Below are 21,408 nucleotides of genomic sequence, written 5' to 3' on the forward strand. Positions count from 1 at the left end.
TTTGTATTTGATGAATTAAATTTTATTAAGTGCAATTCTCACTCAATAAATGCAACTTTTATTCAGTAGATTTGACTTTAATTTGATGAACATAATTCTGGCTAAGCTGTGCATAATAGAATAGATAGTGATAAGGAAGGATATGACAAAGAGCTCATCAATGTGCTGCTTAACGATAAGGCACTTATTGATCCCAATATCCTTCCTCCTTTCCTATTAATCAGTTTACATTCAATATTGTGGATAGCAGAAAACCGGAAATCTGGGATAAGCTTGCTATTATAATGATACGATGTGTAGCATATCAAAAGCTTGCTTTCTTAGCAAAATTAGCCCAATGTTCTACTGTTTGACGTCCCAAATCAAAAACAAGCGAATGCAATTCCAGGCCTTTTGCAGCATTGCTACGTCGTGATGATGTTTGTGGTGCTGCACAAATTGCTGCAGTAACCGGTTCTGCTTCCGTATCACTGCTACTTTCCGTCCATCCTTCACTGCTTTCATTTGCGGTATTAACGCTCATCATCACTTCACAAAATTGTTCAAAATCACGACTTTGCATCTGCAAGCTTGACCGTACAAAATTATCACTTCGATTACTTCGACCACGCCAATATGCATTTCTTGCCATTGATGCAGCTGCATTCAGTCGCCTACAATACATCGCAAATACATTTCGATTCACTATTTCTGTTTAGATCATAATTCAGCTTTCTTTTATCTTTCTCTCTTTGCTCAAGAATAGTCTTGTTATTTGATCAAATCTAGATCAGATTAAATTGCTTTATCTCTGTCACTGTCACAACTTTAGAAAATTCATTATCATTTATTCTAATTTAAATCTTTTTAAGATTCTACTTTGATACTCGTAAAGGTTTTCCGTGTTTTCGTGAATATTGCTTCTCCAATTTACTGATACATTTTCGCAAAGGTGCGCATGTCAACCATTGACCATAGGTTAAACGCATACGTTCATTGAAATATGCATAGATAAATGGATTACACATATGATTACACAACCAAATCTGTAAATAGTATACTTCATATGTTATACCCAGCAATGATTCTAATAATTTTTTCGGTTACTACGAACTAGAATTACCTTAATATTCGTAGAGCTATAAATAATCAATAGCAAAGTTTAGTACTTGGAACTGCTGTGAGAAACCACATCGCTTCATGAAAAGTTGAATAACTTCCAAAGCTTGAATGTTGACTAATTAAAACTAAGCACTCCAAATCATCGCTCAATTTATTAGCAGGTAAATTAGGCGGAATACTTTACTTAAGGTTTTTGTTCAACATTAATTACAGTTATTGTTACAAAGTTACGCCTTACCACTTACAAAAGAAGCTGTTAATTAAACACAAAATTATCTTACCAAATGTAGAAAAACAAACTGCCAACTGGTCAATATATCAGTCATGAATGGTTTAGCAAAGAATATAATAGATGAAATAGTACAAATGAGAGATGGATAAAAAAACTGAAATGTTAAACGAGCCTGAAAAAAAAAATTTTTGCTTCTGATTAAATTTTTAAAAAATAACAAAATAATAAAAAATAACAGTTGCAGTTACGCATGCATTTACAAGTTCTATCAGCGTAACATAACAATTCTGTTTTCCTCTAACCGATCAAATTTAATGATACATGCAGCTATTGTAGTAATAATATTAGTAATATTACTCTGTCAAAAATATCTTTAATATGTCTAATATGTTACAATAGAAACAGCTCACCTGTTTTTTAAATCTTTTAGCACTGCCAAGGTTCAACTTGTTACAGTTAATTTTATGGCGAACTTTGTATATTTTTATAAGTACCATTAAAGAACATGACCATTGCGCTAAGATACTGACAAAATTGAAAGATAATGCAAGTACCATGAACACTGCTATAAATTGTCATATTTTATAGTTCATTTCTTTCTTTAAATGACATGAAAATAATTTCAAATGAAGAGATATCTGCTATTTTAATTCCGTTTCGGACGAAAGTTCTACTCAAATTTGCAGATTTTGATTCTAATCAAACAAGAAAAATTTTATTTTTCATAAGGTAGTCGTGAAGCTACTTTTACCAATTTTCTTCCAAATATCTTTCAAAGGAGAAGTGAAATATGAGAAAGTATACCCGGCCTTCTTCCAGCTGTATTCAAAAAGCTCACTGTCCACATATCAGTTCGCATGCCCATCAGTGGCACAGGCATTGTTCCGATATAAGCTAAAAGCTAAATTATTACTTAAAGAATAAAGAAAGAATTAAAAAGCTGAAGTTTGAAGAGATAGGTTAATTAGTTTCATATCTACGAAGAAGATAATCAAACATTAAAATGCACATTTCTCATTAGTAACCCATTATATATCATCTTATCAAAGATGCCAGAGGAAATTATGCTACTTGAAAGCTAAAAAAGCTGTCTAAAATTTCTTTATATTTTTTCTGCTTACTGTTTTAAAAGTCAGTTTGAAATTTGATAATTATTTCTGACGGTATAGTCTTCTCTTTTTTCGTTTTTTCGCTCTCATTTTCTCTGCATACTTGAATGTAATTCAGGATGCTTGAAATTGCGTCTAATATTCACGTGGAATGATTATTGAAAATGATGGATGAACCTGCAATAATGCCGATAAGCCATGTTATTGTAGAGCCAACAAGCGCAAATGACACTCGATTAATTGTTTTAGCACGAGTACGATAGAAGCAAATTGCAACGCAACGATTGATACCCAGCAATGCGTGACTTATTATTCCTGCCGTCCAAGCAGCTATTTCAAGGAATGATAATAAAAATACGGAAAAATGCAAATCTTCCAAAAGTGTATTGAATTGACTCCTGTTTACATTATACAATTCACTTTTAATTCCAACTATTTTTATAGGATCAGTCATAAAATTACTGCTATTTAGAATTTCAGTGGAATTATTGGTAGTATTGTCGTAATTTAGAAAAGGCACTTGAATAATATTGAGACCACAAACGAGACCAGCAACAATGAGCATAATAGCATCAGCTAATGCAAGATTAGCCATAATAGTATAGGCTGATAAACGATACATTCGACAGCATGTAATCATTAGCAGTGTTGTCACATTGCATAATGAACCAGTAATTCCAATGAATATATAAATTCCTCCTACTGCCCTTGTCACTCCATCAGAATCGAACAGTTCTCCAATCATTTTAAATTTTTTTGCTTCTTTTTGCCATGCAGTATTTCCTTGATTACATTTTTGCTTTATCCTGCAAAGAATTCCTACCACATTTGTTGGGACGAATAAAAACGCTGAAATATGTTACAATTTACAACAAAGTGTATATATAAGCTTAATACTTTAAAACTACAGTGGTTTTCATATTTCCTAAAATGTATTTCATCAACAGCAAAATAACAGCGACAAAAAAAAGAGAAATAAAATAAACAAAAAACCAGCAAAAAAATAAATAAATAGCGGACAAGCTGAAATCATTTCAATGATAACAATTGAGATATTATGATACAATTTTATTCCTCTACAAATGGATTAACCGGAGTGTATAATTTAGTATAATCATTCTAATAGTATCTTCTTTCTTAAATGAAATTTTTTAGAAACTGAAAAATGAATAACATTATTTAATGAAAATTCGAAATAAAAGTTTTTGTGAAGAAATCATGAAAGTTAAATGTAAGATTTACTGTTAATTGATTCGGAAAGTGAATGACCCCAAGGAAATTTCTGATGAAAAAATACAGGAAAATAAAAACAAGAGAGAACTTGAAAATTGTTAAAAAGGCAGGAGTGAATGAGCTTATATGAATGCAAATAAAGGCGTAGAATTAGTAAGGAGGCCGGCTACATTACTCAAATACATACTCTTTAGTAAAATGTATGGTCATAAAATGATTGTGCAAAATTTCAATCTCTCAAATTTTTTACATTCAAACCTTTCACATAAAAGCTAATTCGAATTCGTGGATTGCTAGTTTTATGAGACGATAATTTATACTGGTCAAAGTGAATAATGTCCACTTCCTTCTACCTCTTTTTCCTCTCCTGACAGTCAGTTGGAGTAAACATTAATATTTTATGGAATAATCAAAATCCTCAAATTCAATCTCAAAAAAGCATAAAGATATGACAAATTTGCTATTTCTCTAAATTTTAGAATATAGATTTTAAAACAGAAACCGAAACAAGACGTAAAAAAAAGACATTGACAACATTATAAAGTGAATGAATCGCTATAAATTTGCATTTAATCTTAGAGATTCATTTGTTTAACATCAACTGCTTCAACCAGAAACTATGAAATTGCTGGCTTGGAATGACATATATGTTAGCAGATAGTCGATGAGTTACAACAGTTTCAATTAGCATTCTTGTTGAATGTTTGCTTTAGTATTCTCGGATAATTAAAAGGCTTTTCTTTTCTATTTGATATACTCTTTTCTTTTACACTGAAATTTTTCTTAATAATAATTTTAAAAAATGAGATCAAATGAGTCACTGCTGACAGTTACAAATATTAAATTTATTTATGACTGCGTAACTCATCTAATTAACTTTACTTAATGCTTTTCAAAAATATATTCATAACGTAGTCATTATTTTCATTAACCTGAAATAATTTTTTTTTAGGATTCTCATTATAAAATTATTATAAATGTATACGAATATTGATAATATTTTATTGTAAATTACTAATGATAAATTATTAAACAAAATTTGCTATTCATGATTCCATTGAATGTTTAATCAAACAGAATTTTTCTTCTTTTTTCATTATATTATTTGAAACTAATCCATCATTTCAGACTTCCTTCAAAAACAGCAAAGCATTTGAGTAGTTAATTTTTCCGGATTTATTCGGATTTATACAGCTCACGTAAAACACTTATTTTCCATTGTTTGGTCATAACTTCCACTATTTATCATTTGACATTAGTTAACAGTTACAGAAATTACAAGTGAAACACTAATCAGAAAGATTGAAGTGAACTGTAATTCGACAAAAAAAAAAAAAAAAAAAAAAGGAAAAAAAATGGTGGTGTTGAGGGAAAAAATGGGAACAAAAAATCATAAACAGGCAATGAAATTTCTCCATGCATAATTAAATGACCAATTACTGAATATTAGATTTTGAACGAAACTAGAACTTTCTACGGTAGTGTCACCTCTTCTTCCCCACGGATTTTCTATATATTATTGTCACAGCTGAAGATGATGACAGCTACAACAGATAATTAAATGATTCATCTGGTTTTAACAGTAAAATTAAACCTAATAATATTATTATGGAAAGTAATATTTATCAATGTTTCTGATGTGTTAATAAGAAAAAGAACTTCCCACGCATGTTTCACTTTTCAAACAATAATTTTTTAATCATAACTTTCAAAGATAAAAACCCAAACTTTATATTATTTCAATTTCATCAATGAGATCAGAAAAAGATAATTGGGATGAAGAACAAAAATAAATAGAAAATTTTGATCGAAAAAAATCTAATATCTGTCAATTTTCAACACTTTTTCTTTACCACCAGTTTATAGATTTTGTTTATTCATTCTTCCATTTTTTTTTTTTAAAAAAAAAAAAGGGAACAAGAGAAAAACAAAAATATAAGCAATTCTCACTGAATTACAGAAAAATATTGTTCTAATTCCCAAATTTTTCGAATGATCCATTTCAATTAGTAATATCATGCAAAACCACTTAGATTAGTGAAGAAAATAACATTCTTGCAATTATATTGCAGTTAAAAACTTTACTGCTACATTTGTGATATTCTTAAGTTCATAATACTCAACACAATAAATTGATGGTGAACTGATGAAATCACTGACCTTTGACATTTTCTTTTGGCATGCATTCTTATGATAGAAGTTTTACTGTTTGATGAAAATCATCCGTAAATCACTAGCAAACTTTCGTAAAGCTTCGAAATTCTTTACAGTTACTGAAGTAGCACAATTTTTTTCTCGCATTATGACATCGATTAGCCGATGTCAGCATAAACTTTTTGGTGCAGTAAGCCAATATACTTAATATAGATCAAACTCAATGATATAAGAGCTACATTATAATTAATCTTACTTATCACATTGCATTCTTTTCAAGTTGTCATATTATTATCAATTAATTTTTCTTTAAATTAATTTCTAAATTAGTTGGTGCAATATAAACAGTTAAATCACTGACTGTAAAAAAGATAAGGAAAGAAAAAAGGTTCAAAAAATAGTGTTATAAATAAGATGATGATTGCATAAAATTATTTTTTCAAAAATAAGCCAAAAAAAAAAAAGAATTCAACAAAACTATTCTAATTCAATTCTTTTCCCCAGTCGCTATACTTTTTGTTGTTGCCATGGACACGATAAAGATTCATGCTAAATTTATTTGAAACTAACAAAAGAGAAGAAAAAAATAAGAAAAGATTCAAGAAATTTGTTATATGAAACAAAATTTTAAGTGCCATATCCACTGGATGATAAATACTTTTGACTTGAAATGAATATTTTTCAATTTGAAAAAAGTTAAATTTTTGATGTTGCAATATGCATTGAAGGATATTTTATCATTTTTTGAAAACAAGAAATAATTGTTGAAGGAATAGCTAATGATTGCTATAGAATATGTCATTTTTATATAACGTTTAATTATCCAAAATAATATCTCAAAGAGATCTGCAGAATATCAAAAGATGAGCTTTTTTTTCCTGCTGTATTGATACGTAGTTGTATTCATCTTCCAAGTATTATCAGCAAACTTATCACTGTTCCAATTTTTATCAGCACTTCAACAAATTCTTCGTTCGATTTTTTCTATCAAGGTTATTTTCGAGTGTAAAATAATTTCATTCTTACTAATATTCGTCACTTCTAATCGCCCATGTTTTGCAATATTTTTTGTGTTATTAATGGACCGTCTAATGATATCTTTCAAAATATAAACCTTAACTTTGATTGATGAAAAACCGACTGAGCATCGAGAAATCCTTCATTTTAGTTGGATGATTTATAATTTTAAATTATAAACGTTAATTTCGATTAATTGTTGACTATAAATTAAACAAAAACTATCCGTTTTTTTTTTCTTTTGTCAGTAGTAGTAGCATATATTTTTAGGTAAATGAAAAATGAAAATGAATACTTCGGAGGAGTGAAAAGGCATTTTTTCTTTATGATGAAGTTGATAACTGAGATTGATGACATCGCTTATTCTTAAGACTGTAAAAGCTGCAATTTAACCAGCCGACACGTACCTCGGATATCTCTTGCCAATATTTCAAGTACACTCGACTGCATTCGTTAAAATAAAGCCATCATTTCAAGTATACTTAATTCAATTTGTTAAAAAAACAAAAAACAAAAGAAAAACGACTGAATTGTTAACATTTTGTTGCATAATTTGATTCAAAGAAAAATGCTCAGTATTTTAATTAATGCACTTTTTATTAAATGTGACATCTTTTTTCTGATGCCAAGATCTTTCAGCTGATGAAATTGAAAATTTCATCTATATGAAAATTAAAACAACCGGATCATCAAAATCCTTAATGTTGAGTTTTAATTTTTCAATATTGTTATGTCATAAGAAAGGCAAAAAAAGATTGCTAGAAAATTAAAATAGAATCTCTAGCATTAAGCTTTAATTTTTGAAAATTGCTATGACATTAAAAAAGCAGGGAAAAAAGTTGTCTGGAAACTGATATAACCAAATCATCAGAATCTTTTGCGTTAGCATTAAATTTTGATTTTTTAAAATTGCTGTGAGAGAAAAAAATTATCAATGTTCTTTTTGAAATGATGAAAATAATTTTAATGCTGCAATTTCTATTTACTCATTATTTGCATTAATTAAGATAGAAACGATTATTACATTTTTCGTGTAGTCTTTGAAATTGTTGAAATTTTCCAAATTATGTTAAATTTGAAAAGAATATGGAAATTATAGAAATTTTGTTGCTGTCGTTGTTGTTGGAATTATTGGATGAATGTAGAAAAAAAAAACACACTTATAAGATGATGTAGAAAATGATAGCTTAGTAGGTTAGTCTGTCATCTTTCCGGTCATTCATTTTATTATAAATAAAGGGAACTACCGCAAAACGATATTTCATTTTAAAAAAAATTAAATAAGACATTTTATATTTCCTTAATCATATTAAAGCTTGCATTTAAAACTACAGCTAGAAACTCATACTTGAATTAAATGAAGTCAAGTATGCATTTGGTCATTTAAAACTAAAATCATTCAAAACATTCACCCAAAGGAGTTAAGCAGTGCATACTGATTAAATGACGTTAAGCAGAAAAAAAAGAACGTAGAAAAGTTAATTAACTTAGAGGATGCATTGAAGAAACGATGAAAATATTGATTAATTTGATGTTGACTTGACTAGTTAACAAAAGACAAGGAACATGGATAGCAGCAAATTTTACGGGTCCGGAAAGCAATAAATGTGTTATAGCATAAAAACAAGAAAAAAAAAAAAAAAAAAAACGAGATATTAAATTACGATGAATGCCGTGAATAAGTGGAATAACTTGTTCGATAGTTGCTGAAGTGTGCATGAAATTAGATGAAATCAAATATTTCTTTCTATCATTGAACTTCAGATTTCAATAGCTATTTGATAACCTTTAAATTGTGTTCAAAAAAAAGAAATTTTTCGCTTTTTTTTCATTTGTAAAGAAGAGCTAAAGAATTTTTTTTTTTTTTTTGTTTGTAAGCTATTCTGATTGATTATTATTTGTTTGAAAGCACTGCCATTTTAAATTTGGGATAAAATTTTATTCTTTAAAAAAATTTAACAATCTAGTTATAGCTTTGAAATTGTAAGGAAAAGAAGAATATTATTGAAGAAGTTTTCCAACTTATGAAAGGATTAGTCAAACAAAATGCATATGCAATTGTAAAGTTAGATTTAGAAAAATGAATGGTTGATCAAAATAAAAATCGAACAGCAAAAAAAAAAAAAAAAAAAGTGATCAGAGGTTGATCACTCTTCTCATATATTATCTTTTAACAAAAAAAATTGATGTCAATATCAAAGAAAGAATTACCGAATTCAGTAAAACAAATAATTTAGCTAATCTAATAGATAGATAAATCATGATGGAATTTTCAGTGCAATAATGCACGCTGTTTTGTATGTAGCGTATTTACCTAAATTGCAAATAAAACTTTTCAAAATGTGATATGCATGATTTTGAAATTTTTTAAACAACCATAATATTTTAATATTAATAAGTACATTTAATTTTTAGAAAGGAACTTTTTGTGAATTTCTCGTCAAATTCTCAAAACTTTCTGCAACTAATAAATAGTTGCTATTATCTATCTATACGGATATGTAGATGGAGATGAACAAGTAACTTTAGTGATAACAATCAAATTTGCAATCCACGATAAGATTTTTATGAGATAATAAATTGACTATTGTTGGGGCCTGTTAAATATTCTTTGTGATTGTAAATAAGTAGAAGATATTAGTTCAAATACTGTAAATTGATTCAGTGATATCAAATATGAAAAAAAAAAAAAAAAAGAATAGATAAGTGTTTGCAGAGAACATACTAATATTATCATATTTTCATGTCTATTATCAAATAAAATAATTGCTTCTGACAGTTTGAAAATAATTTTTATGATTGGAAAAGACGTATGATAATGTTTTTCCATTAAACCTCTTTACTATCTGAAATTTTTGTATTTTTACTTAAAATTTGATTATAAAACAAATGTTTATGTTACTTCGTCTTCTGGGTCTTTGTAATATTCTTTCTCTCACAGGTCATGTTTTCTTTTCTATTTGATGTCAAATAAAAAAAATGAAGTTAAATCTAAGAATGAAGTTATCCATATGCTCACAACTAATTAATTGCTTTGTTCTAATGCATTAATTGTAAAGTTATGTTTTTATATGATTTTTTCTTCATATTTCACCAATTTTTGCATGAATTTTATTATTTGTTAATTTTGCTGCAACGTTCATATTTAATAGTAAACCACTCGAAAACTCTATAAATCAAATAATTTTATATGATTGCTTAATCACATTAGCAATATGAAGAAACTGAACTGCTTTTACAGGATGTTGAATTCTGAACTTCAATCTTGGCTTAAATATGTACAAAGAAAGCGTTTCTTATAAATCAGAAATTTTCACATATGACATATAAATTTTGTTTAGAATGACTAGGTGTTATTGATATTTCCTTGTATACATTCAATAACTATTTGGTTGGCAGTCATTTAGTCACCATCGATTGCTCATGATTTTTCGCTCCCTTAGAACATAGCAATAAATAAATCTTAAAGTGTGCCATATAATTGATGGAATTAGTAAGGTTAATTTATATTAATAATCGAATACTTCAAATCAATTTCGATGAATTAGTATGAAGTAAATGTTTCATGGCTGCATTGATTTCACTACCTTTCATCGTTTAGTTTATAAAATGTGTAATAAAATTAGAATACTCCAAAATATTTAAAAAAATTGAGCTTTGAAAATTTTGGAAAAAAATTCAGGATTTCAAAAGATTCAAAAAGTAAGTGATGTATAGTACATAAAGCTCAAAAAAAAAAATGAAAAAAGTTCGAAAATATCTGGAAAACCTAGAAATCGACGAAACAAAAACAAAAGTCGAAATTTTTAGAATATAATTATGAAATTCAGAAGCTTTATATAAAAAACAGAAACATAGAAAACTCGGAAAAATGTGAAAATGAATTTCAAAACTCAATTAGTTCAAAATAACCGCGACTTTAAACAATAAAAAACAAGGATTCTAAATTTCTTGTCGCTGTACACAGAAATGACTCAATTTTCAATTAGTTTTTTAACTTCCAATTTTTTATAACTAAATTATCGCATCTTTTCTAACATTTTTCTTTTAACATTTTTCTAACTTTAGTTATTATATTATCAAAGGTTTCAGATGAACAAACACGTTTCATCTGAAAATTGAAAGTGTTCATATTTCATACAATGTACAATTTTCAAATAACTTATATTAAATTATTTTACATTTTTAATCAGTTAGGATTTGATGATGCAGTCTTATTTTCAAGAAATTTTAATAATAAAATTAGTTCTATTTTTATTCAGTGGCAAATAAGTGAGGAATTGTTTTATTCAAGTATCTTGAAAATTTTAATTAATTAATTAATTTTTTTTTTTTTTCACCATCAAATTTTCTTCATTTTATTTCAGTTAGTTATCAGTTATGTAAAAAAACAATGGCTGTTAATGTTATGGTTAAGCATTTTACAAATACTGGTATTGCTTTTGATACTATTGTGATTGTGTATATTTGTATTGTTTTATGGAAACTCATTCTTCATTCTTTCGGATTGATTATTTTGACAATGTTTTTTAAAAGAATTTTATTCCGACTATATTATATTATGTATGGGAAAATTTTTTTATTGTTTTAAATAAAACAATGGTGATAAATGTGGGAAATTTTTAAAGTCTTATTTTGATTACAAGTCTACAGAGAGTTTTATTCTGTTTATGACAAGTGTACGGAACTTCTGAAAGCTATTAATATAATGCTTCCCATTAAATCGCTGTGTTTAATTTGCCTTTCGGCCAAGTAATATAAGCTACCGATATCAATATATTGTCTAAATAGTTGCACAAAAAAAAGCTATGAAAAATTAAAGTTTAAAGAGTCGCAAAATTTGATCAAAGCACAGTTTAAAGGGAACAGAAAATTATTATGCACAAATTAAAGCATAACAAACTTTTTTTAGCTAAATTTTATTGCTCTGACATAATTTCCTTCCTTAGGATGCAACATATGGCTTTATATAATTGCAAGTTCAACATCTGATCCAATTATTATGTATTTGAGAGAAATTATTTCTGTTGCATGCCTGCTTAATTGATTAATGACAAAATGACTTAAATTCAAAATTTAAAAGAAACAATTTGTGATTAGCCTTTTTTTTGAAGCAGTAAATTATTTCTCATAATTCCATTTCCTTTTTTTTAGGGACAAATTTAAAAAAAGAAAATATCTTCTTTTATCCTTTTTGTGGATGAATTAAAATGACAATGAATTGAAATTTCTTCATCTTTCATCTTTTTTTGTAGGAAAATTCACTATTAGCCTTTCCATTGCAGTTATTGAATTACATAAGTATAGATTTCAGAATGAAATCTTTTTAAATTTATTTCCGTTTCAGAATTTAAGCTTCGTGAAAAAAAATTATAGTTTTGGTAGCAGCAATTAAAAAATAGTTTTGCACTTGTTCGCAATGAAAATCAAAGTGAAACGAACTCAGATGACATTGGCTGATCAACATGTATATCCAATGGACATTAATAGCACTTTCATATTGCTAATAGGTATAATAGTAGTAAGATTAATTATGGGCAAAGGCAAAAACGGATTTAATTTCAGTCATTAAGTTTAACTGTAACCATTTTAACTTATTCCAATTGATAGCTCAAATATTAATGTGCAACAACTAAAATAAACATCGGATAAATAACTAATACAATGAGCTTTTTCCACTTTTTTTAGAAATAAACAATGCTTTATTTCTTTTATAGCTTGGAATCTAAATTATTTTACTTTTCAACTTGTTCAGCGAAATGCTCATGTTGACAGTGACAGGTGATTACAAACTACAAATTGGCATTTAGTAATGCATACCTTATACACTAATTTGTTTAAGTCATCTTAAGCAGTACATGAGGATTTCAGCATGGTACAATCCTTGAGAGACTGATTTTTTGTTAATAATGAATTTTTGCGAGTAATGTTCAAATTATCATTATCTCGTGAAAATGCATTCTAATCACTACTGAATTATCGAAAACTAATAAAAAATGATCACTATTTTTTTCTTCAACTTTCAACAGTACCAAAAGAAATCAAAAAATGCGTGTTGAAAAATAGTTTGAAAATATTAATCATTTGTTCTAACTATTCAATTTTTAAAATTTTGCAAAATTTGGTAACTTGGCATTGAATCTGATCGTCAGAACTTGTCAAATTTTCAAGACTTGCATAGTTCAAAATTTTACGTTTCCTCTTATTAGAAATCAGAAATCTGTATTCTTGTAGTTTTACCAAGTGCATGCTCTTTTCGTCAATTTAACTTTAATTAATGGATAATGTTTTACTTTATTTATTTGTTTCTTTTTCTTTAATTTATTTTTCCACTTTTTGGTTACTATTATTTAGTGTATACTTTTTGTCAACTCTGTCCACTCAAGTAATTTATACTTTCTGCTGTTGCATGCCCTTCTTTAATGTGTAATTTTAATTTAAGAGGATAATAAATGCTATCAATTTCATTTGTTATTTCAACTTTATTTGTTAATTTCACTGATCCATTTGTAAATTTGTTACTCTATGTGAATTATATTAGCAGCGAAAAAAAGCTGATCTTTACTTCTCTTCATTCATAAAGGAATGGAGATGTTGTCGTCGTGATTTTGTAACATATGTCAAATTGAATCAACTCAAAATTTTCAAATGATAATTTTAAAACAAACTTCAAATGAAGCAACTGGTCGATTTGCATGCATCAACCAATGCCGAAGCAAAAACTGCTTCTCTTATTGAATTTATTATAATCATCTATCTGAAATTACTAAATCATTATTTTAGAAGATAAAATATGTGATATAGTATGTAATTAACAAATCTTTTGAAAATTCCAAATTTGAGAAATTTCACCTATTATATATTATTTACAAAATTGAGCTGTCATTTTAATAAATGATCGTGAGCAATTATTTCCAAAAATTCTAAATTAGCCATAAACAGTGGTAATATGTGCAACATGAGATTATTATTATTATTATTGCTAAAGTATACATTATATCAACCACTGCTGCTACCTAAACAAGTACGATTATAACTTATTTTTACTGATATATACTATGTCAGTTGTTCATAAGAATTAGAAAAATATAATATAGATTGTTAGATTAGAAAATATATAATTAATGAGTAAAACCTAGAATATGCATGATCAGTCTGCCACATTTTCTGTGCCCGAACAATTTGAAAATTCTTTCTTGAAGCACTTGCCGTTCTGGATACATTAATGTGCTGCCTTATCTGCATGAAATTTACTTTTTTGGTTGATTTCTTTGGTTAAAATGAAAGCAAGCTAAAATATGATGCCTTTCATTGCACTACGACAGACATAATTTATTAATATAATTTAATATTCATAAAATTATGAATTATCGATGTTAGTATTTCCTTCCGCTCGAAACAGCGTACGACTTCGTCTGCAGCACTTCCAACCCTTTCCAAAGTCTATCATTGTATGCGGAGCTGGCATTCTTATCATCCCTGATCTTCTGAAATAAATTTAAATCTAGGCACATTTATCTGTTTCACATGATAAGCAAATTTTAATACTCGTTTTAGCTTCTTTCCCATTACAGTAGTATGAAGCTTACAGGGCATTTTTTGAATATTTTCTTCAGGATTTGTTAACACCATTTGTCTCCATTAGTGCCACCAGCACCTCAGGAATTTTTTCGCTATCATCTGACAAACTAGAACACTCTGCTTTTATGCTAAATTCCGTCTTTTGAGGTAAATTCCTCTTCCAATTCTTCTAAATTCCACCTTCCTCCATATATTATTAAGCATTTCGCCCTTCATATACCGCCAATCCCCTTTCTGTTTCATTTTCATCCTGAAAAACTTATAATGATTATTCTACCATTTCTTTCAACGTTCAATTTCCTCCATTATAACTTCAAAATTTCATTACTATTCGGCGTTTTTGGCGCAAATTTAACGCATCTTTTACACCAGAATTAAAAAGTAACAACACCAACAGTAAATAAAAATCATAAAATCAATTGGTGAGAAATAAAATAAAAGGGGAGGTGAAATAATTACCTACTGCGATATGGATAAGATCTCCTATAATGCATAGAGCATTGCAAGGCTATTCTCGAAATACTGAAGGAACAGTAAATATGTTCGGATGTTCCGGACCTTCTTCATCTGCAGCAAGCATTCTACAAAGTGATCTCAAGTATACCATACATCAGTGATTTCAAGTACATCCTTCAGCTAAAATAAACCATTCATTTGCCAAAGCTAAGGAGATGCAACATCCCATACAACATAACATGTTTCCTTAAGAGAACCTTGAAATGTTAGGTGCAAATATGCAAATACATCAAAAGTTCCACCACTCTCTTAATCATATAGAGAATCGTAACCTTCGTAACTCTGAAATAGCTCAAAAAAAAACCTACGTGATAATTTAAATTTTATCATGACAGGAACAAGAAATCTTAGTGAAACATACTGAGAGCCCACGAATTGTAAGATGGACCTCTTCGTAAATCCCTACCCGTTCCTTGCTTTTAGCGTTTGTGTCCCTACTATGACCTCAGTTAATTCCAAGGATTTTCTTAATTTGATTTCTATTTGATCCTTTTTCGAGATGGATTCCAATTCCATCGATCGTTCGATAGAGACCCACTGAAGCCTCATTAAAAACAGATTCGTATTTTTAAGCATATTTTTTTTATCGGGATAAGTCAAATTGATGAAACGACCATATCTGCTTATTACAAAATTCATTCAAAATTACTCCAAAAGATTCAAATTCAAGTACAATGAATGTTAATAAGTTCATGAGGATTGTTTTGCCTGGCGACCCAACATTTTTTCAGCTTCATATCACTATTTATTTCTTTTAAATAAATATTCTTTTATCATCGAGCATAGGAAAATGATTGTTAAAATCACAATTTACCTCCCATTGAATAACTAATACATCCTTTACAGTTAATAACGACGTGGCTCTTAGTCGTCTAACTTTTATCAAACTTAACCATATTAAGACAAATTTAGTCCTTTAGATTTAATAAAATTTTATTATGACATATTAACACACAAAATTTAGCATGCAGACATGGAACAACCTATAATAATACATATGCTTTAACGCCCGTAATATGGAAAGCAGAACCTAATAAATGAAATTTTGCGACGTACTTAGAATATGTATGTATAATAATTAATAATTGATAATAATAAACAATAAATAAGTGACAATAAATAGTAATAAATAATGATAGATAATAAATAATAATAAATAATAAACAATAAATATGAATAATGATAGATAATAACGATTTAGTAATAATGATAATAAAAGGGAAATCGTAGACCTACTGTCATGGGACGAAACAATTACAATGAGCGCCTGCTCCTAACAAACGATGAAAGCACTCCCTCCTTTCCACTACTACATTTTCTCTTTTTTGTAAGCCTAAGCCCTGTATAGAGGCATTGAAGTCTGCAGAGGGATGAATATATATGTCTATTTCAGCAAACAACTGCATTTACAATTTATGATAAATCCGCCTGCACTAAATTTGCATAACAAACGACCAAACTGACTAATACGTTTTAACTTCTAATAATTTGCTATGTTCTACAACACTTCCAACCTTCGATAATCCAACAAGATCGCCTCACTGAGATAAAAATTTCGAGACATATTTATTCCTCTGTAGACCTGGTTGTATGCAAAAGAAGATAAGGAATTATTGTAGTAAGGAATACAGGACTAGATATACTGGCTGGAGGAGCGCATTCGTCATTTATAGGGAGAAATAGGCGCTCTTTGTAACTGATTGTTTTGCTATAGGTCTACGATTTTCCTTTTGCCATAATTTTAGGAAATAAAAGCGTTTTTGTCGACTGTAGTTAGTTTGGTTCTTTTTTTTATTGAACTTCGGGGCGATATTACTATTGGAATCTTCTGGACTTTTTTTAGTTTGCGATCTTGACCCTTTTTGAAATGAGTGTCGAAGTTTCTCCATTTCAATATATATTTAGTCGATATGTGGCTTATATACGTCAAAACAAATTAAAAGTTGTTAGGTGATACTTTGTGTGTAAAATTTGTATTACATGTTATGTTGTGTATAATATGTTAACTTTTTGTTGCTTGATATTCGTTGTTCTTTGCTTTTTCTTAAACTGTATCTGTTCTTAATTTCAAATCAGTTGACATTTCAACACTATATAATTTCCTTGCTGATGCAAAAAGGAGGATATTAAGTTTTCTGAAAGATTGGTTCTTTCAAAGATTTGTTTTGTGTTTGTTTTGTAAACTACATAATATCTCTTTAATAATGATCTGCTAGGCGTATGACAAGCAGTGGAAGTTGAGGAGAAATTTTTGCAATTTGACACATCATCCTACAGCATTTTCAGTTCTCGATAATACAACAAGATTAATCTCAATTAGATCCAATTGTTGTTAGAATAGTTTGCTTCCCAGTATTGGTTGTACAGTTGTTGGTTTGCTGGCTTCAACATTCTGTATTCTTTTTACAGTTTTTTCTAACGAAATTATTCAATCTAATAACTTGATGATTTTGTTACTTTCTTCAATATTTATACTATGTTTTTCTATAATTGTGCTCTTTCTATATGCATTTCAGATCGAGGGATTACTCCTTTCCATATTCTTTAAATTCTATTCTTTTTAAACAATCTGAATTAATTGAAGCTTGCTTTGAATGAATTCTTTTATTCCAACATTCCTTTGGCTTCCGGCTGTATTTGTGCTTGGTTCTTTTGCATTTCAGTCCAGTTGTCGTACCTTTTACTGGAAGAGCAAACTGTCACAGAAAATCTCCGCGGACTAGTTTGAATTGATGCCTTCCTGAGAAATGTTTCTGCTTATAATTTAATTCAAAATTCGACTTGAGAATTTTGACTTTCCAACAAAAATTATTTGCTCTTAGGATTTCTTATCTGTTTTTCTACTTAAATCATTAAAATGCTTTGAATAATAGCAGTTTCAGATTTCTACGCTATGTTGGTAAATTTCCGAATCACAAACTGAATAATTCAACAATAAGTGATGCACTTGAGAAGTGTTACCACTCAGCTGGCTGAATATATCGGTCTATATAAAGAAGAAATATCACAGTTTGACTTAGTTTGCTTTAATATGCCTTTTGCCTTTGCTGTTGCAGCCCTTCAGATAATCCATTAGGGTGGATAAAAAAGCCTGATGGTGGTTGCGTTACTTGTTCTTCATTATGTTTTTTCCATGTGTTAATAAGAAATTTTGGAGCTTACTAAGCTCTAAATCTTTTTTTATTGGATTTCAAAGAAACGAACAATGATAAATTGTAATGTTTGATTTTCATTATCAGTTTCATAAAAAAATATGACAGTCAGAAATTTTCATTTTTTTTTATTTTATATATACTTATATTTTTTATTTTTTCAATATTTTTTTTTTTTTATATGAAGTTTTTATTTTGCTACTTATTTCCTCATTGAGGATTGATTAAATCTTAACGATTTGAAATTCTTTTGCAATTCAACCTCTTATTTCGTTTTGTCCTTTTCTTTTTCACTGCTTATTTATTCTCTTTTAATGCTTGCTATATACTATTTGGCTTCATTTTGACTGTTTGTTGATAACAGTTCACAAATTGAAGAAATACACCGCTCCACATCACATATAACAATTAAGCAGGTACTGTGAAGCTATTTAAACCACTCCAGGTCTTGATGAGCTCTTAGAAGACATTATCAACATGAAGGACTTGCACGTATGTGCTGAATTGATGTATGGAAAAAAGTCAGAAAAACTACCATATTATTGAAATCTTGTACTACTTAGCTTAAAATTAAAATCATAAGAAACTCGAGCTCCCAATAAAGAGTAGTAGTGAAAGTAAGTGTCATTTAGATCGATGGTGTTCGGAATATGTTTTGGTACACTGGTACAAAGAAATGTAGAAAAAGTAGTTCCAAAGTAGTGTTTTGAAATCATAAGGAAAGGAATGATTTTGATGTCTTGTAGCTAGTCGGAAAATTTCCAGACTTTCTTTTTTGTCTTTTATGCGGGATTTAATTGACATATTTACATCTACATCAACGAATCTCGCTGCAATCAACAGCCTCTCTCAGTATAATAAATTAAATTATCAAATCTTCCACGACAAATTATGTGAAGTGGATGAAAGTGCGAGATGCTCTTTTGGAATGACCTCCGATATTCGCTTTAATTCCCAGGTGAAAATTAGTTTGTGCATGATCTGCAATTTCTAGAGCATTTCTGGCGGTAAATATATTTAGGCCCATTTTAAATGTTATTGCAAATTTCGTGCTAAACTGACATTACGGCTCAACTATAATACCACAAGGGAAATTGAATTTATGACGAAATCGACAACAATGCCTTAAATTTGTTGGTATGAGTAGTTTTGGATGGAAAAGGTACTCATTCATTTAGCGGGTCGGGAACTTTATGAACGGAAAATGTCATCTACAAGAAACAACGCATATTGCTTAGAATTAATAAGCAAAAGAGAGATCTCAATGCTAAAGGGAAGAGGAAAAAACAGATCATCGGAGGAAGTAGTGCCCATATTTTACAAATAAAACGTAAGTAAACAAAATAAGAGTAGACTTCATCAAATGAAATTAATAAGATGGACTGGAGTGATTAACCCATGATTAAAAAATAAAAACAAAAAACAGAAAAAACTACGAAATTAGTTAATTGATGAGCCTATTAACGTTTCAAGTAGGACTGATGTGCAGCGAATATCGATGCAGGAGAATAGAGTATTTGAATAGGCGCTTATATAAAATGCTTACATCATCATTACAAGCATTGAAATCTATAAGCAAACTTGTTCAGTTCTTTCTGTTATAAAATGTTTTTAAGTCAGGGGTCATTTGCATAAATCAGATAGCAAAAACATATATCAGAGTATATTTGTATTTCTGAACATAAAATTAAATATTTGATAATGTAATGAGAGCTAAATTAATAATTATCTAAAACCTTAAAAACGAACAAAGATAGAGCATTGAGGATCTGAACGCACTCTTTAGGTAGTTCTTTAATCTTATATTTTATCAGTTTAACAAATCACTTTGTTTTCAAACATGATTGATCAGGTGTATGTTCAAATCTTTATGTTATGCTAAAATTAATTCGAAGAATGAAAGTTAGTTTTTATTTCATTTTCTGATAAGATCTACATTTGAGATGTTCCAAATTATTATCAAAAAGGTTTTTTTGAAAAAAATTCAAAAATTTACGGAAAAGGTTTGGAAATCGAAAAAACAAAAGAATCAAAATTTCGAAAATTTCTACGAAATTTGAAAGCTCATAAAAAGAATTCAAAAATGCAAGAAATCGAAAAAATACAAAAAAAAAAGAATTCCAAATTCCTACTCAAATTATATTTGTGTAAGATACTCAAATTATATTTGTGTATGATTTAATTTTTTGAGCAGGTAAGATTCAATAAAAATGATTCGATTTCCAATTATTTTTTAAACTTCCAATTTTTTACAACTAAAATATTCTTATCATTTCTAAACATAATATTTTTTTTTTTTTTTTTTTTAGCAAAGCTTTCAGATGAAAAAACACGTTCATCTCAAAACTGAGTACTGTAAGAAATGTTTATGACTCATACAATATAAAATTGGGAAATAGCTTACATTATTTAATTTGCAACATAGACAATTAATTACTTTTCGTCAAATGCATTTCAAATTCCTTTTCAGTAGATATGGTTTTATTTGGCAAAATAAAAATGAACGGTGGAGTGATGTCGTTGTATGGGATGTTGCATCTCTTTAGCTTAGGCAAATGAATGGTTTATTTTAGCTGAAGGATGTACTTGAAATCACTGATGTATGGTATACTTGAGATCACTTTGTAGAATGCTTGCTGCAGATGAAGAAGGTCCGGAACATCCGAACATATTTACTGTTCCTTCAGTATTTCGAGAATAGCCTTGCAATGCTCTATGCATTATAGGAGATCTTATCCATATCGCAGTAGGTAATTATTTCACCTCCCCTTTTATTTTATTTCTCACCAATTGATTTTATGATTTTTATTTACTGTTGGTGTTGTTACTTTTTAATTCTGGTGTAAAAGATGCGTTAAATTTGCGCCAAAAACGCCGAATAGTAATGAAATTTTGAAGTTATAATGGAGGAAATTGAACGTTGAAAGAAATGGTAGAATAATCATTATAAGTTTTTCAGGATGAAAATGAAACAGAAAGGGGATTGGCGGTATATGAAGGGCGAAATGCTTAATAATATATGGAGGAAGGTGGAATTTAGAAGAATTGGAAGAGGAATTTACCTCAAAAGACGGAATTTAGCACGGAAGCCCACCCCCCCTGTGGGCGATTAATTTTTGTTGAATGTTCACTTTTGTATTTTTTTTTCATTCCATCAATGTGAATAATCTGTTTATGAACTAATAACTATTTTTCATTTTCTGTTTTCTTAAAAAAAGATAACTATTGTTCATTATCTGGAATTTGTGTTATTTTATCCAATATTTTTAAATATTGTTTTAATATTACTTAACTCGTTTAATTTTTTCATCAA

General features: G+C 28.7%; 2 protein-coding genes across 2 annotated transcripts; one reads left to right on the forward strand and one right to left on the reverse strand.

The window, feature by feature from the left end:
- Positions 1 to 304: 304 nt before the first annotated feature.
- Bm4720 (putative 36.5 kDa protein K01A12.3 in chromosome X, putative) lies at positions 305 to 3,187 on the reverse strand (the record flags this gene model as incomplete). The annotated part of the gene is made up of 6 exons (XM_043073385.1): positions 305 to 653; positions 859 to 1,025; positions 1,383 to 1,505; positions 1,744 to 1,898; positions 2,138 to 2,227; positions 2,620 to 3,187. 6 exons carry the CDS (start codon positions 3,185 to 3,187, stop codon positions 305 to 307), a joined length of 1,452 nt encoding a protein of 483 aa, XP_042929319.1.
- A 17,623-nt stretch (positions 3,188 to 20,810) lies between these two features.
- On the forward strand, positions 20,811 to 21,208 carry Bm17911 (Uncharacterized protein; the record flags this gene model as incomplete). The annotated part of the gene is made up of 2 exons (XM_043073386.1): positions 20,811 to 20,845; positions 21,055 to 21,208. The coding sequence occupies 2 exons, from the start codon at positions 20,811 to 20,813 to the stop codon at positions 21,206 to 21,208; spliced, it is 189 nt and encodes a 62-aa protein (XP_042929320.1).
- Between the last annotated feature and the right edge of the window lie 200 nt (positions 21,209 to 21,408).

Source organism: Brugia malayi (genome assembly GCF_000002995.4).
Source record: "Brugia malayi strain FR3 genome assembly, contig: Bm_v4_ChrX_scaffold_001, whole genome shotgun sequence".
In the NCBI taxonomy this organism is placed as follows: Eukaryota; Metazoa; Nematoda; class Chromadorea; order Rhabditida; family Onchocercidae; genus Brugia; species Brugia malayi.